Source organism: Phaseolus vulgaris, chromosome 8 (genome assembly GCF_051622355.1).
Source record: "Phaseolus vulgaris cultivar YP4 chromosome 8, ASM5162235v1, whole genome shotgun sequence".
NCBI classification, from domain to species: Eukaryota; Viridiplantae; Streptophyta; class Magnoliopsida; order Fabales; family Fabaceae; genus Phaseolus; species Phaseolus vulgaris.
In genome coordinates, this window is record NC_143505.1 from 58,055,790 (window position 1) to 58,068,877 (window position 13,088).

The 13,088-nt window shown below is 33.9% G+C and overlaps 1 protein-coding gene across 1 annotated transcript; it reads left to right on the forward strand.

Annotated features, from left to right (window-relative positions):
- Positions 1 to 2,036: 2,036 nt before the first annotated feature.
- LOC137826360 (transcription factor MYB20) lies at positions 2,037 to 4,624 on the forward strand. Its single transcript, XM_068632299.2, has 3 exons — positions 2,037 to 2,453; positions 2,926 to 3,055; positions 3,684 to 4,624. Exons 1-3 carry the CDS (start codon positions 2,321 to 2,323, stop codon positions 4,417 to 4,419), a joined length of 999 nt encoding a protein of 332 aa, XP_068488400.2. The 5' UTR covers positions 2,037 to 2,320; the 3' UTR covers positions 4,420 to 4,624.
- The last annotated feature ends 8,464 nt before the right edge of the window (positions 4,625 to 13,088 follow it).

A 13,088-nucleotide genomic window follows, 5' to 3' on the forward strand; every position in this document is an offset into this window, starting at 1 on the left:
AAAATTGCATAAAAAAAATCGGGATATGTATTTCATATTTATTTTATCAATCATTTTATCATGAAAACCAAAGTTAACGATATTGACTAAAACACATCAAAAACATGTTTTGGTTCAATTTGATGGCAACATTTTTTTTTTCTTAGGCTAAACTATATTTTTCCCATCTTCGAAATGAAGATTGACATATTGTCACATCAAATTTCCAACATTGGATGTAAATACAAGCTTCGTTGAGTGTGAGCATATAATAACATTTGGATTAAATTTAATATAACACATTCTTCCATCTACATGGTTGTTGTTTTAATCTTCGCGAAAGGTGGATACAACAATAGTTGCATTCATAATTATCTTCATATGTACTAATTTTTTTAGGTACTGGTTATATAAGTTTAATGTAATACAAATATCAATTTTTTATTACTATAATATATTATTTGTTTGAAGTAAATAAGGAACTTCTAGCATCATTCGGTGATATAATAATAGGATATAACAAATAACTGTCAATAATTGTCAATAATATTCGTATTGAAAATTAATTATTGCAAGAATTTTAAACAATTTATAGTTTATTTATTAAAAATGTATTTATTCAGGGATTATAGAGAGCAAAATAAATATTTTCCCCTGTCATCAAGTAGTTAGTAATCTATGTTTGTGTTTTAAATTTTTTTGTTGTCCAATAAGTAAATAAGTTGAAGATATAAAAATTCATACACCTTAGGTTTTCCTTCATCCACTAATAATTCAAGCATATACATTGTTTGTCTAATGGAATCTCTAAAACATCAAGAATGTCTATATATAAGACATCATTATTTTTGTAAAAAAATAGTGGTGTTCCATGACATTGCAAAAATTGTTCCTGTATCCACAATAATCTTTGTAGAGTTTATACCATCTTCATACATATATGTTTCTAAAAGAAATAAAAAAATTCAATATCACAAATTATATCATCCAATTAATTGTTTATTAATTGTTTATGGTGAAATCAACAACCTTCTCGATTTGTTAAGTACTTGATAAATCTAACAACTCTTCATGTCATATTCATATTGTATAATTTCTAAAAAAATCATCATATTAAAGAAAATCATTAATTTATTTACCATGTAATCATCTTCCATTTAAACTGTTTATACAAAGACAAATAAATTTCCTATCATTATCATTACTAACAACATTATATTACGTAGATTGTAGACAAAATTTCACTCCTCTTTCACACTGATTAGTTGTGCATGTTGAATAAATTCAACTTTGATTTATATACATTTAAATTTGTCATATGCATGTAAATTTTTTATTTTTTTTATTAAAGGTGTAACCTTATCCAATTTAGGAAGATTTATTTTTATAGTAATTAGTACATAAATTTACTTTTTAATTAAAGGTGTAACCTAATCAATTTAGGAAGATTTATTTTTTTATAGTAATTACTACATAAATTTTAATGAATATTTCTTATATTTCACAAAATTTTGAAACCATTTACATTGATATTTAGGTGACTGAAAATGAAAGTGATGACATCAAAGTACAAAAAGCTCACGTTTAGTTGTGTGAAAAGGTAATAGTTTGAATATTTTATTTAACAATGTTTTATTTTCTTTTTCTAGTTAGGGAATAGATCTGAATCCGAATATTCAAAGTTGTGTTTAATGAGTTGATGTTTTTATTGAGGCAAAGTAGTAGTTAAAACAAATGATCCATTTTTGTTTCTTGCGATCTCTTGGCACCGCTTTCACACATTGGAAGTAGTTAGCAGAAATGAAAAAAAGTGGAAGAAAAATGATGAGAGAAGAGTTTTGGTGTGTATATCACTTGCGGTATTGTCTTACTTTTACTTAATACTCTTACCATCCTCAAGAGGTTTGAGTCAGTGAGTGGAGTATCTCACGCTTCCATCTCAAGCAAAGTTGGTCGATGAGGTGGCGCTTTCTGATCGAGACTCGGCACGTGCCTCATCCCTCATGCACACGTGTTCATTTTGAACAAAACTTGTGACAACAATTCAAGCAAGAAGTAACAGAGAAAGAAATTGATTTGAATAATCCACACAATTTTGTTCATCAATAAATAAAAGATAAATTGAGATAGTGGGGTTTGAGGACTTTTGGCAACTTTGGAGTTTAGAGTGGTTGATTTGTGTATATAAATAAGTAGGTGGTGGTGTTCTTTCCTAACTTAACTCCCTTAAACTCTCTCTCTCTCTCTCTCTCTCAACTAGTGACACTCTCAATTTGCACCTCAGGTGTTTGGGAATTGTTTTTCATATCTTGGCTTTGTAGCATTTCCCTTTTGGTATAAAATGGGAAGACAGCCATGTTGTGATAAAGTTGGGTTGAAGAAGGGGCCATGGACTGCAGAGGAGGATAAGAAGCTCATCTGCTTCATCCTCACCAATGGCCAATACTGCTGGAGAGCTGTCCCTAAGCTTGCAGGTCTCCTCTCATTGTTCCTATTGGTTAGAGCATTTCTTAAATAGTGACATGGGGATTTAGTCCTTAATTTGCAGCCCTTCAATTCCTTAATGAATATCTTTTAAGTGGGAAGCTGAAATCTAAGTTTTTCATGCCTCTGCTCTTTTGTTTTTAAATGGGTTCATCAATGTTTTTGCATTATGGTCAATTGGTTTTTGGTCTTTCTTCCTTGTTCCTCTGTTCACTCAAAATTGGCATATTCATTTCACCCTCCAGAACTACTCTTCAAAACATGTTTAGGCTTTTTAACTGCAAGAATACATTAAATGTTTGAATTTGAATGTGTTTCTTGTGCTGTTTCATTTGGGGAGAGGAGGGTCATACATTTTTCCCTCGTGTTCATGTTAGTTTTGTAATTTGGAACACAAATGGTAGGCAGAAAGAATCACTTTGCTGAAATTAAGACTAACAATTGGGGTGTGACTCCATGCAGGACTGTTAAGGTGTGGGAAGAGTTGCAGACTGAGGTGGACAAATTACCTTAGACCAGACTTAAAGAGAGGTCTTCTTTCAGAATACGAAGAGAAAATGGTGATTGATCTTCATGCTCAACTTGGCAATAGGTTATTTCCTCTCCCACCATTTTCCTCTGTTTACCTTTTCTGCATGTATATTTTTTTTCTTACTAATGATTAAACAAAATGATTGCTAAGCTCATCTGAAATATTAGAGTATGGTTATCCAGGGAAATGATTAAAAGCATCCAAAGATATCTTAAGTATCACCAAACGCACCAACCAAATTGAATTTATTATTCTATAGCACATACACCTCAAGTTGTAATTTCTTTATTCATCTTAGGCAAAAGACGTGGCCCCATAATGGGTCGCACCAGCTAGGGGAAGGAGGCGTACAAAAATTGTAGACCAAGCTCTATCCTTTTTCTTTTTTTCAGGATTGAAAAAGTAAAAAGGAACTGCTCATGATTGCAGTTAAAATTGACTAAAACTGGGTCTGATTGACGTAGAAAAGTAAATAGGGCGAAATTTGTCCTGTGGGAAAAAATTTCTGATTTCGTAACTTGCATGGCATTTGGAACATTTTAGTGGCCATAAAGTCATTCTTCCTTTCAAGTGATCTCAGTGTGGACCTTATGTTAATGATGGAATCTTTCTTTCGCGTGTTTTCTTTTATCATAAGAACACATATTTATATATACTATTTTATTAATTTGTCATTTTTTCTTTTCAGATGGTCCAAGATTGCTTCTCATCTCCCTGGAAGAACTGATAATGAGATTAAAAACCATTGGAACACCCACATAAAGAAAAAACTCAAGAAAATGGGCATTGATCCCATCACACACAAACCACTCCCTAATGCAACTGAACAAACCCAAAATCAACCCAATCAACAACAACTACACCAACCACTAGAAGAAGAGCAAAACCAACAACCTCTGCAAGTTGACTTTGACCCCAAGGTTGACCCTAGTAAGGAGCCAGAGATTTTACTGGAGTCATCAACCACCAGTACTGAAGCCAGAGGGGAAGACCAAATCATAGCAACACCCCAATTTGACACAATGGAGCTTAACCAGCTAGTGAATAATGGGTTCTGCACAGATGAAGTTCCAATAATTGAACCTAATGAGATTCTAATGCCTTGTGCTCCTTCCTCTTCATCCACCTCTTCATCTTCTTCTTCAAATTCAACCAACATCCTTCAAGACCTGCAGCTACCTGATTTTGAATGGTGTTGTGATTACAGTGATAGTAGTCTTATTATTAACAATAACAACCATGAAGATAAGAACAGCAACAATAGCGCTATGGCCTTGTGGGATGATGATGACTTCATTTCCAAACTTAATTGGCTGATTAACGAAGATGATGATTCTGATGGAAACCAAGTGTTTGATGGTTCTCTCACTCAGTTCTCAAGAATGGTCACGGATTCAGAATCTTGGGCATTTGGCTTGTTTTGATTTAAAACTTTCTACCCTTTCCTTTTGCCTTGTTTTCAATCTCATTCTAAGTTTTTAATTAAGAAGAATAAACAGATAACCATTAGGAAGAACACACCTCTTGTTAGCATTACCAACTTCCCCTGACTTCTCACTTTTTCATGTACAAATACATATATCCATGTGCAATATGATAATGGAAATAAGTTCCTTTATTTTATTTTTTTTAATTTAATGAAAGTGCACTGAGTTAAAACTGTTTTACAATGTTATTAATTATAAATTATTCTGGTTTTGCTTTTCTGAAGTAAAAATGATGTATTATTGTTTATAATGTAAAGAGTTTTGCACTTTTTCTTACATGTATTATTTATTCTTGTCTTTTTATTAGCAGCACTTTCTGTTTATTTCTTTTATAATAAGACACAAATCTGGAATATGAAAATTCTTGCCACTCATCCTTGTGGCATGGGTGGAAGCACGTTGATTTGTTGTTCTGTTCGGTCGCACTCACTTTTAATTTTATTTTTTTAGTACAACTGATGTTGATGTGGCCTTATATATACTGCAACTTCCAAATTCCTTGTCTTTCCATAAATTATATATATATATATAAAATGTATTACCTACACCATTTGGAGACACCCTATTAAATATCTTATATATTTAAAAATAATTATTTATTTTGTTATAAGAGACAAAACTAAAAAACTAGCCGATTTTACTTTCAATATTGTTATATTATATAATCCCGGTAAGATATAGAACTTAATGGTTCAACTCTTTATAGTATATTATTATGTTATGAAAAATTAATATAATCTAATATGATAAAAATATCAATAATTAAACGATATTATCATAATTCATATCAATAATTTTATTTATTTTGTATTTATTATTTTTGTTTATTTACTTACAGATTTGGACGTCAAAAAGGTATTATTTGTAAATGAATTTCTATTCAATTTATATTAAATCTTCATTTCAATAAACACATTAGCTCAAACTTAAAAGAATTAGAGATAATCTATTATAAAGAACTTAACCCAAATTATTCAATCCCCAATTAGAGTATTTAGTGTTCAGAGGAGGATTTAACAAAATTTTCTTTACCATCACTCAAAAATCAACATGCTAGAAATCATCTTATCAATCACCTATGAATATTGTAATTATGAATTTTTTTCTTTTATTTTTTGTCGATTGATTAATATATATTGGACTATAATAGGTTATAATTGTTATCTCATATAATATTATAATAACACTAATATTATCAATATATTCCATTAATTTATCAATATGTAATATTTTATGCATGATAATGATTAATTGATACTTTGACTTCATTAAATTTTATCATAACATTTTTAGAATATGCAACTTGAATCAATGTGCATCCTTCTTAGAATAACTTACCATTTTACTAGATTCGACGTAACTTGATAAATGTGAGAAATTACTTAAAATTTGATAATTATATCTTAATTATTGTACTTTTATGTTGTCAAGTCATAGATGAGTTTCAGCTTTTTCATTATTTATTAAAATTGTATATTTTAGGAAGAATTATTCTTTTTATCTATGTATTTACTATGAGAATAATTACAAATATACAATATAATATTATTTTATTTTATCTTTTGTTGTGGTGCTCTAAATATATTCATTTTAAAATCATATATTTAATATGAGTAAACTGGTTACCACCGTAGCTTTATATTTTTCTTATGAATATTATAAGTGTAAAATTAATGGGTTTGAGAAAGATATGAAATATGGTTCACCCATTATTTTTCTGGGTAAAGAACGTAGCTATCACCTTTCATTTCGCGTCACGTTTAAATATCGTAACGAGACAGTATTTGACTTTAGGAAAGAAATTGGAAATTTCAGATCACACAAAAGCTATAAAAAAAAGTGAAAAACTTAAAATATCTAATATTCTCTCTTAAATTCTCATCCAATCAAATAATCCATTTTATACCTATATATTTACGCAATATACATTATGGGTAATTTTTATAACAAAATATAGCTTCATGTTTTACACGTTTAATTTTGTCCGGAGTTCAATATTTGTTAGAATTTAATTTAATATAATATAATAAATAGATCAAAAGTGTTTTCACATATAAAATGTAGTATTTCTGATTTCTATACTTGACATTTTTTAAATTTAGTTTTTATCACTATAAATAATTGTTGTCACCATAAAAATGTCCTGTATTATTAAACAAAAAAATGTTGTGTGTTACAATTGTTTTCATATATATCTAATATGTTAGTATAGACATTAATAATATAATGCCTGAAGTTAATATTTATGTATTAATAATATGCCAATGTTAATTTTTATCAATAGCTTGTTCTTGAATAGGGAATAAAAACACAACTAAAATCCTCATGGAAAAACAACAAAAGTAGTTGTCAAGTAACAATGAAACTTAAGAAAAAAAACATCTATTGAAATTATTTGTATGGACAGAATGAAGTTGACGATCGAAGACTTATATAGTTTTTCTTTCTGAGTAAGATTTTAGACCTTATACAATACCACATAATTTGAGTGACTAAGTTATGGCAGCCACAATTTTGAATTATATTTGGCATGAATAATATTCCTAAAACCATATAGTTATTTTCTTATAAGTTTGATCCTCCAAGTTCTGATGAGGTTGATGATACAACCAAGGTAGTGGAATAGAGAAAAGGACACCTACTGTTACTATCCATGAGTTAGCTTCCACACCCACTTTATTTGTCTGTTACTTCAATATAATATATATTTAGCATAGATTCAAAATAGAGGATATTAATCTTTTTAAATTAGGAACTATGGGTTAAATTGATTTTTAATTAAAAAATTAATTGTATTCTTTTCGTTTTCTATAGCATACATAATTTTGTGGATTTTATCCTAATGTTTGTGTACTATTTATTGTTATTGACTGACTTTATTTTGATAATATTGGTTTAAATTATTAAATATATTTTTTATAAGTAATAAAAAATGAATAAATATGAACCACTTTAGGGGTGATTCAACCTTATACATGAACTCAACTATAACTCTTCCTCACTAGACTTACTTCCATGTTTGCCTATACAAAATTCTCATAGCTAACCCAGATGAAGATATCTGAGGAAAACAATCATACAACTTAAATGAATACATAATGAGATTATCCTCGTATAAACAAACGGATCTATGCACCAATCAGAAAAGGAAAAATTTGCGGACTGTAACTTAGATGTAATCTATGACCAAACCTTTAATTGAACCAAAGTAAAAGCTTTAAGTACATCTACTACTCCCCTTTAAAGATTATCTTGTTTTTATGCTTCCATCTTTAGATATTTTACCCCTATAGTGAAATTAAGCTTTTGAAAACTGTTAATAAGAACCCTTAATATCTTTCTATTATGTACAATCATCAAATTCACTAATTCCTTACTAATTTTGTTTAGTCTGTATAATTCTATTTGTTGATTGAATTTAACGTAATTAAAATATTAAAAATAGAATGATACATTTTTTATGAATACAAATTTATCAATAATTGGTAATGTTCTTAAAAAATTATATGTAGTAAATATTTATAAATTGATTTTCTCTTTTTTCTATTTAATTGCTTCTGACCTTATTTAATATTGGAGAAACGATATAGATAATGTAATTTGAAGTTATCTATATTCTCCAATCAAAATAGATAAAAAAAATATCTGATGACTTTCCAATATTTATTATTTTTAGTTAATTTTAATTAATTAAAAACATTTAAAAAATGAAAATACAACAGATAATTAGAAAATAATCTTATAAAAACCAACAAACAAATTCCTGTTATAAGATGGTATAATACAATATTTATTTCATGTTGGTCAATTATTTGAGATGTAACACAAACTATTGAGTTGTCTTCATTAAACTTTTCCTATAGTGAGGTTCATGACAATAGTTTCTCTTTTAAAAAAAGTGAGACAATAATGTAAGGAAACCAAATTACAAAAGAAAGACAAGGTAGCGACGAGGACATTGTACCAAACAATGACAGATGAAAAATAAACTAATTAAGATTAAAACCAAAAAATATTATAATCACACATTACATACCAACTGTGACTTCAAAGCCACCATTACTCTCTCACCCAGCTTAGTTCAAAGTAATTTTAATTTGAAGTTAACTGTCAACGATAAATTTTAATAAAAAATAATAATATATATATATATATAATATAGTGAATATTATATTTGAGATTTTAAAACTATTTCGATATTTTTTTTTACGGACAATTTATCGATATACTTATCATATAGTATGACATTTTGTTTGTTATTCTCTTAAGTAGGAAGAGTTGTACCATTATAAACTATAATTTTTGTGATCCAACTAATCCAACTTATATCCATATTTTCATTATGTGTGTTATAAGATTAGAATTAAGTGTACTCACAATTAATGCATATAAAATTTAATTTTTAAAATTAAAAGTGTGATCATATCTCATTTAGGAATATTCACCTTTTTATAGTTAATATGTAAATATTAATAAACACTCCTATATTTCACAAAAAATTTGGCAACATTTTATGTTAATCTTTAAATGACACAAAATGAAAATATAACATGAAATCAACCATAATCAAATATGTACTAAAAGATAAAAAAAAATTCATGAAATATTCAAATACATATCGAAATATACATACTAACAAAAAAATTATGAATTGTGTCTAACTCAACAAATATTATTACAATTATTTCAATAGTACCTCTTCTTGATTTTATATAATATAAAACAAATCACACTCTCACTAATATTTCACAGTACAAAATTAACATATAATTCTAATTTGCTTATGGTAAATATACAGTTGCAAATAATCCTGCCAAAATAATAGAATTAACCCTAAAATAATTTCAAATAGAAAGACTTAAAAAGTAAACTATTGAAGACAACTTTTAGAAGTTATTGTTATATTGTAAAATGTTCAATGAGAATTGGAATTATTATTTCCATTCATACACCCTAATGTTTTGTAGACCCATTTTCTTACAAACTAAACTGCTAATATTTTCTATACATTCTTCTTACTGAATACATCACATCACATGTTTTCTACATCCATTATTATTACATTTCACTCCTATAGTCACTTATTAATTCTCTAATAATAACATCAACAATTATAATAAACTTTTTTAGAACTCACTAATATCAACAATTCTATAAACTAATTTTCAACCAAACCAATATTAATTCAATCACACTTAATAATAGATCAAAACAATATTCAATCACATCAATAATCAGTAAAACCAATTTTTTTTTTTGTTTAACCAACTTACCTTCTACGTTAGAAGAAAGAATATGAAACACAAACAGTTGGATGACAGAGAACTAAGTTGCAAAAAGTGGGGTACTGAAATAGAGAACACCAACAAAGAACAAAACAAGGATAACAAATACATCATAAATGTATATTTTTATACTTATTATATATATACATATTTATTTTAATAATAGTTATATATATATTGTACCGCCCTGGTAGTCGGAAGTGATGACGTGACATCAAGCTACAGTATAGGCGTGTTGACAAGGCGCCAGATTCGCAGAAGGGAAGGAAGTCGAGGGGGGGCTCATGAAGTCGCCAGTTATGAAGCTGGCGTGCTCCGATCTCTGGCATACCAGAACCGGCGATCACCCAGTTGAAGATGAAGTCGCCAGATGTAAACTCGGGCGACCAAGCGGTTGGAGATCGCCAGAGCAAGCACATTGCCGAAGATAAAGGTGGTGCAGGTTATGAAGGCGGCCGGCGAGACCACAGGGAAGGTGTACGAAGGCACCCTAACTCGCCAATTCCAGTAGAGATCGCGCTCCCAAGTTAGCTATGCACTGGGCAGTACCATGCATAAGTAACTTAGCCAAAGGAGAGTCAGAAGCAGCGCCCAGGTCAAGGAGGCTCCAGATGATGGCACGTGTACGACCGGATGCGAGCCACGTGTCCAGGTCTGTAACTGCCAGAAGAGAGAAAGTGACCAAGTATTTAAGGGTTTCTCAACGAACTTTCGAGGTACGCAAGTTCAGATTATACTCTTTACGCTTGCGAGTTCTTGAGCATACTGTGAGAGAGAACATTGCACGGCTCCTTAAGAGTTCTTGAGTGTTTTTGCTCTTAATATTTGGTGGTTCGGTCACTGACTTGGGCGTTGGAGTGCGATCGGCCGCAGCGGCGCCGCTCTGTTCTTTTGCAGGTTCTTGAGGTAGATCTTGAAGAAGGATGGAGGTTTGAGGCGGTGCACACGTCGATCCAAGTTTGATGAGGCAAGTTCCAACGTTCCGGTCAACAGGCAGGATCATCAGGTGCCCACCGTGGGGCCGTGTAAAACTTGTTCCCATCCGCAGCGTGAACTCTTGGAGGTTTTCGTAGTTTTCTGTGTGGTTGTGTGCTGGTGCAACCGTAGTTCGCTGTTCATCTAGTTTTGTTCGGTGTTTTCACATTCTCCACCGTTCGTTTGAGGTTTTGTTCGGTGAGGTGAAGTTCTCTGCGGACCGCGCGAGTTTTTGTTCGGTGAAGATTTGAGTTCTTTGGTTCGTTTGGTTTTCCGTGGAAGAAGCGGTGGTTTCTGGTGGAGTTGCAGGTTTCTGTGGAGGTTTTTTGTGTTTCTGAGTTTCTTGAGGAGTTTCGCGCAGGACTGACCGATTGATCGCTGAGTTGATCGTCGCTGAAGGAAGTGTTGACCGTTGCACTCTGTGATTCGTCAAATTTCATGAGAAAAATGAGAAGCAATCGTTCAAGTCCAGTTGCGCCCGTCGCTGCTGAAGGCGCCGCCGCCATGACCATGGCGCAGATGGTAGAGATCATGCGCTCGTTGCAGGCAACTGTGGAAGCCTCGCACATAGAACAGACGAGAATGCATGAGGACCTGGCCGCCTCTCGGGCCAGGAATGATGAGCTTAGCAAGGTGACTGAGGAGCTGCGTCAAGCTCTTCAGGAGCAGCAAGGGCGTCCTGTTGCTGAAGAGGTCGCGCTGTCAACGCCGCCTCGTGTTTTCCCCATGCCTTTCGTTCAGGCGATTACTGACACGCATATTCCTACGAGTGGTACCTGTTAAGGCTGTTTTTACCGGCGTGGAGGATCCTGAGGCTCATCTCACCACGTTCCATACGCAGATGATGCTGTCAGGGGGATCGGACGCCGTATACTGCAAGATGTTCGTGAGCACACTCCAGGGAACGGCGTTGGAGTGGTTTGTGAGCCTGCCTAACGGTCACATAACCAATTTTCAACAGTTCTCGAAGATTTTCGTTGAGCAGTACATCGTGAATAAGGCACCGCCCAGGGTGTCTTACGATTTGTTTGATATAAGGCAGTACCAGGGAGAGTCCCTCAGGGACTACTTGAATCGCTTTGGGGCGCAGATGGTCAGATCGCCGGCTAAAGATGAAGAAATGCTGGTCTATGCATTTAAGAAGGGCGTGCTGCCGGGACCATTCTGCGAGGCATTGATCAGGGCTCACCCCGCCACGTTCGCTGAGGTTAGGCGACTTGTGGTGGCCCACATCGCCGACGAGAGCGAAGTCGCCGAGAAGAGAGGAAGCGTGGCTCCCACTAGGCCACGCGCCCAGACCAGGATCCAGCCACAGAGGGTGCTGGAGACAGCGGCGGCCAGGAGGGATCAGAGGACTCGCCATCCTTATGATCCAAGGAAGAACAAGGGCAGGAGCCAAGGACGCCAGCAGCCAGCACGTCGGGAATACAATCGCCCGCCTAAATACAAGTTTGTCATGGGATTGACGGACCTGATCGCCATTCCCAATATATCTGCTAGGTTGAAAGCGCCGGAAAAGGTGGGCGACAAGGTGCTGGGACCAAAGCCAGACGCCTGGTGTGAGTCTCACCAGGGCTTTGGCCATACAGTTGATTCGTGCTTAGCTTTAGGATACCAGCTCGACGATCTGGTTAAGAGCGGGTTCCTAAATGACTATCTGCTGAATAGGAGGACGGGGGGAGCGTCGAGCTCCCAGCCTGCAGGTGCTGAGGCTCAGCAGCACGAGATGCCCACGCACGGGGAAATTCACACCATTGCAGGGGGTTTCTCAGGAGGTGGATGCACCGCATCACAGAGGAAGAGGTACGCGAGGTCTGTGATGACGGTGGATATGTTCGAAGACCACTCGTCGAAAGTGGATATTACATTCACCAAGCAAGATCTTCGGGATGTTGTGCCTCATGACAACGATCACATAGTGATTTCGTTAATCACAGCAGGAAGAAAGGTCCACAGGGTGCTGGTGGACCAGGAAGCTCGGCAGACGTGATGTTTTGGCCGACTTTCACGCAGTTGGAGCTACCCCTTGACCAGCTGAGGCCCTATGGAGGGTGTTTGTATGGTTTCGCCGGTGACCAGGTGGAGGTCAGGGGGTACATAGAATTGAGGACAACGTTTACCGATGTGGCAGGTTCAAGAACGGAGAAAATCAAATACCTTGTTGTAAACGCTCCTTCAGCATACAACATCCTGTTGGGAAGACCCACGCTCAACAGGATAGGTGCCATACCGTCAACCCGGCACATGAAGGTGAAGTTGCCGTCTATGGAGGGGGTGGTGATCACCATCAAATCCGATCAGAAAGAAGCGAAAAAGTGCTATGAGAATAGCCTGAAAAACAAGAGA